This window comes from Callorhinchus milii, unplaced genomic scaffold, assembly GCF_018977255.1.
Source record: "Callorhinchus milii isolate IMCB2004 unplaced genomic scaffold, IMCB_Cmil_1.0 Scaffold21, whole genome shotgun sequence".
Lineage (NCBI taxonomy): Eukaryota > Metazoa > Chordata > Chondrichthyes > Chimaeriformes > Callorhinchidae > Callorhinchus > Callorhinchus milii.
Genome location: NW_024704762.1, coordinates 10,286,296 through 10,291,171, shown reverse-complemented (window position 1 = coordinate 10,291,171; position 4,876 = coordinate 10,286,296). Strand labels below are relative to the sequence as shown.

The 4,876-nt window shown below is 53.6% G+C and overlaps 1 protein-coding gene across 1 annotated transcript in view; it reads right to left on the bottom strand.

The window, feature by feature from the left end:
• The window catches only part of LOC103189683 (nuclear receptor ROR-beta), a 19,284-nt gene extending 18,654 nt beyond the window's left edge, over nt 1–630 (bottom strand). The window contains exon 1 of the mRNA XM_007910165.2: nt 521–630. Within this exon, the coding sequence (XP_007908356.1) occupies nt 521–527 (7 nt within the window). The 5' untranslated portion in view covers nt 528–630. The remainder of the gene's footprint in view (nt 1–520) is intronic.
• Nucleotides 631–4,876: the final 4,246 nt, after the last annotated feature.

Genomic DNA, 4,876 nt, shown 5'->3' with positions numbered 1-4,876 from the left:
GATAGTGAGTGTGAGATAGTGAGTGTGAGGGTCAGTGAGTGTGAGATAGCGAGTGAGAGTGCGAGACAGTGTGTGAGTGAGTGTAACAGTGAGTGTGACAGTGAGTGTGTGACTGTGAGGCTGTGAGTGTGACACAGTGTGACACAGTGTGAGGCTGTGAGTGTGACAGCGTGAGGCTGTGAGTGTGACAGTGTGAGGCTGTGAGTGTGACAGTGTGAGGCTGTGAGTGTGACAGTGTGAGGCTGTGAGTGTGACAGTGTGAGGCTGTGAGTGTGACAGTGTGAGAGTGTGACAGTGTGAGAGTGTGACAGTGTGAGAGTGTGACAGTGTGTGAGTGTGACAGTGTGAGGCTGTGAGTGTGACAGTGTGAGGCTGTGAGTGTGACAGTGTGAGGCTGTGAGTGTGACAGTGTGAGGCTGTGAGTGTGACAGTGTGAGGCTGTGAGTGTGACAGTGTGAGGCTGAGTGTGACAGTGTGAGGCTGTGAGTGTGACAGTGTGAGGCTGAGTGTGAACACTCACCCCTCATAGTGCTGCTCCTGGTGAGAGGGTCTTCACATCCGCGACCCGACCACCAGCATCGCCTCTCACCGCGTCTGTGGGTCTCTGTCACTGTGTGTGTCACTGTGTGTGTGTGTGTCCCTCTCTGTGTGTGTGTCCCTCTCTGTGTGTGTGTCCCTCTCTGTGTGTGTGTCCCTCTGTGTGTGTGTCCCTCTCTGTGTGTGTGTGTGTGTCCCTCTCTGTGTGTGTGTCCCTCTGTGTGTGTGTCCCTCTCTGTGTGTGTGTCCCTCTCTGTGTGTGTGTGTGTCCCTCTGTGTGTGTGTCCCTCTGTGTGTGTGTGTCCCTCTCTGTGTGTGTGTGTGTCCCTCTGTGTGTGTGTCCCTCTGTGTGTGTGTGTCCCTCTCTGTGTGTGTGTCCCTCTCTGTGTGTGTGTGTCCCTCTCTGTGTGTGTGTCCCTCTGTGTGTGTGTCCCTCTCTGTGTGTGTGTCCCTCTGTGTGTGTGTCCCTCTGTGTGTGTGTGTGTGTCCCTCTCTGTGTGTGTGTGTGTGTCCCTCTGTGTGTCGGTGCTGTGCAGTCACTGCGGCTGTGGCTCAGTGTGTTCTCACAGCTCAGTGTGTGTGTGTGTGGGGGGGGGGGGGGGGGGGTCAGGGCGCATGTGCACCTTCACGTGATGCTCAGCTCCTGACCAGACTCCGCCCCCTCCTTCGCGCCACGCCCCCTAACACAAACCACGCCCCCTGTCGTAAACCACGCCCCCTGTCGTAAGCCACGCCCCTTATTGTAAACCACGCCCCTTATTGTAAGCCACGCCCCCTCCCCACCTGCTCCACACTCAGGAACATGAAAAATGTTCATATAAAGAAAGTCTCTCATCTCCGTCCCCCCAACTGCCACGTCCCCCGCTCCCCACTCCCTGTGCCCCACTCCCCGCTCCCCACTCCCTGTGCCCCACTCCCCACTCCCCACTCCCTGTGCCCCGCTCCCCGCTCCCCATTCCCCACTCCCCCCCTGCTCCTCGCTCCCCACTCCCTGTGCCCCACTCCCCGCTCCCCACTCCCTGTGCCCCACTCCCCACTCCCCACTCCCTGTGCCCCACTCCCCACTCCCCCACTCCCTGTGCCCCACTCCCCCACTCCCTGTGCCCTACTCCCCGCTCCCCACTCCCCGCTCCCCACTCCCTGTGCCCCACTCCCCGCTCCCCACTCCCCGCTCCCCACTCCCTGTGCCCCACTCCCCACTCCCCACTCCCTGTGCCCCGCTCCCCGCTCCCCATTCCCCACTCCCCGTGCCCTGCTCCTCGCTCCCCATTCCCCACTCCTCGCTCCCCATTCCCTGCTCCCCACTCCCCAAATTGTGCCTGGAGACCTTGCTCTTCGACCATGCCCTACGGTCACCTCCCCCCCGGCTCAGTGTCGTGCTCCGCCACTGTCAAGCGCTCCGGGACGATTCCCTGTGTGAGGGGCGCTGTGTAAATGCAAGTTGTTGCTGTTGTTAAGATGAGCAAAGCCAGGCAGGGTTGGAGCCGGGGGCGGGCTGGGGCTGGGGCCGGGGCTGGGTTTGGAGCCGGGGGCGGGGCTGGTGCTGGGGCCGGGGCTGGGGTTGGGGCCGGGGCCGGGGCTGGGGCCGGGGCCGGGGCTGGGGCTGGGCAGACAATTATAAGTATAATAAATAATCCTCCTGTTGGAAGATGTCTCAAAGTGCTTTACACAGCTTGACTGAGGTACGCCCCAGCTGGAGACAGAGCTAATGTTTTGTGTTCCAGCCCCTAATCCCTCCGCCTCGCCCCCTCCTTAGCCTCTTTCAAGTCCCGCCTCAAAACCCTCTTCTTCGACCACGCCATCGGTCAACCCCTTCCCCTCCCCTCCCTTCTCTCCCCCGACCCCAGCTCGGGTCTGAAATGCTGTCGAGGAATTTGGGACGTCCTCCCGACGTGAAAGACGCTATACCCATGTAATCTTGTTGTTGTTACATTATCCCACCTGCCTGTCAGTCTCTGTGTCATAAATTCCTCTTCTTTCACAGCAACGGATCAAGTTCATCGCACAAACCTGAGAAAATGCAAATAACAATCATAGGTCGTGCATCTGATGCAGCGTCAATAACCCTGAACGTTACAGAGCACTTTACAGCTCTGTGCGAGTGTCAGCCTAGACCATCAGCTCAAATCCTGACGTGGGATATGATCCTATAACCTTCTGACCCAGAGTTGCAAGCGCCAGCGACTAAGCCAGGCTGACACCTTACGTAACAATACTACATCCACAACTGAACGCCAGTCCAGGCTGACACTACAATTATTACAATTATTTATAATTATTTTACCTCAATCAAATCACCCGTAAACTTCCTCTGCTCTAAGGAATATAACACCAGTCTAGCTACCTCTCAACATACCTCAGCCCCTTCAGCCCAGGTATTATCCAGCACTCCCTTCAAACTCCCCTTATTATGCAGCCCATGTCCTCTCCTGCACCAGGCTCTGCGACACTATCACCCCCCATCCTTGACCAACTCCACTGGCTTCCCATCACACAGAGGATACAGTTCAAGATCCTGGTTGTCACCTTCAAAGCCCTCCATGGCCTTGCTCCTCTCTAAAACAATAAAAAAAATTACATTTATAGAGCGAATTTCACGTCGGGAGGACATCCCAAGGCGCTGGAACATCCCTACCAACCTGCCCGCTCCCTCTGCTCAGTGGGCTCCGGACTGCTTCGGGTCCCCCGCCTCGTCCACCCCGCCATTGGCGGGCGGGCTGTCTGCCACTCTGCCACCACCTTCTGGAACTCCATCCCGCAGTCCCTCAACCTCGCCCCCTCCCTTACCTCCTTCAAGACCCGTCTCAAGACCCTCCTCTTCGACCGTGCCTTCGGCAACCCTCCTTCACCCCCTACCCTCTTCGATCCCGACTCCCAGCTCCAATCCGAAACCCTGATTGTCCAGCGCCTTGGGACGTCCTCTCGACGTGAAACAAATGTCATTTTGTTGTTATTGTTGTATTAATCTGGTGATTGTTACTGGACACTCTCCAATCCTTCTTAAGATTGGACGTCCAAACCTGAACACCATTCTAATGCGTGCACATATAAAGCATCGAATGGTACACCATATTCTAGCACGCTAGAGAAGGAGGAGGAACCAGGAGACTTTAGAAGGAACAAGCAAAGGGCATGAACATCCAGAGATATCTCAATTGTAATGAATGTGCCTTGCAACACAACTCCACACCCACCAGATTAAGCAACCACACAGCCCTGGCCAGGCCCTGGGCAGGACCTCTGAAGGCACTGACGGTGATCAAACTCTTGCTCCACTTTGGGATCTTTGAGACTTTATACGCTTATGTATCTCCTGGAGGGTGTGAGCTAACGTTCAGGAACCAATCGTTCAACTGGAACCAAATCTTGAAGAACAAACACAATCATGGAAAGACAGAGCAAGATCCTTGTCCCACTGAATGACGGACGGCATTTTGGGCAAAAGATACCACCAGATTGTGATAAGAACATTTTAATCAATGTGGGTGCCACCTGATAATATAAAATCTTAAGCCAACCCGCGCACTTGATTTGAAGAGTTTAGTCTCTGGAAGAGGCAGACATTTTGTGCAGAAGATTACAGACCCGAAACCTCAAGGAAAGAAAACTATGTCAAGAGCAAGTAAAGCGAATGAGATTAAGTTTCGTTAATTGTAGATATTGGAAGTTAGATTTGTCAGGAGTTAAGTCGCTGCTTTCCTCATTTGGACTGAGAAGACCTCTATCTGGGTCGCTGGTGAAAACCGCAGGATTTTTTTCCTTTGCCCACACAGCCTAAAGTGAAAGTGATCAAAGGGGTACTGTATTATACCAGCCTCGCTCACTGCAATTCTGTCCCCCCCTTTCATGACTGAAGCAGTTTTGCTGACATTGTAAACTGTGATGAGCTTGCCAGCTCCCGGGATTGACAGAGCCATTTGCCGTGTGTTTAATCTGATCTTTTCTTCAATTGAGTTTGATTTCTGCCACGTTTGCCCAGTGTCAGACGTGTACTCTCCTTGGCTGCTGCTTGGCTATTTGATCCCATTATCGTGGCTCCAACCCCCCCCTGGTGAACGGACATTAATTTATCTGAACACAGTACTCACCTTCACTTGGCTCAACGTAAACATTTGTTGTATCATTGCACTGTTGTTAAATCTAGTTACAGCTCTAGCAAACCAGGTGCTGTGCTCCCAGGTCAGGTCAGGTAATAACAACAAAAATAATAATAATTGGAAAACTTGTAAACACTTTGAGATTTTCATTTCGCCCACAAAATATACAGTCAATTCACCTTACAGTGTATCTTGTGAAGTGCTTTGAGACGTCTCATAGACGTGATAAGGCATTATATCAA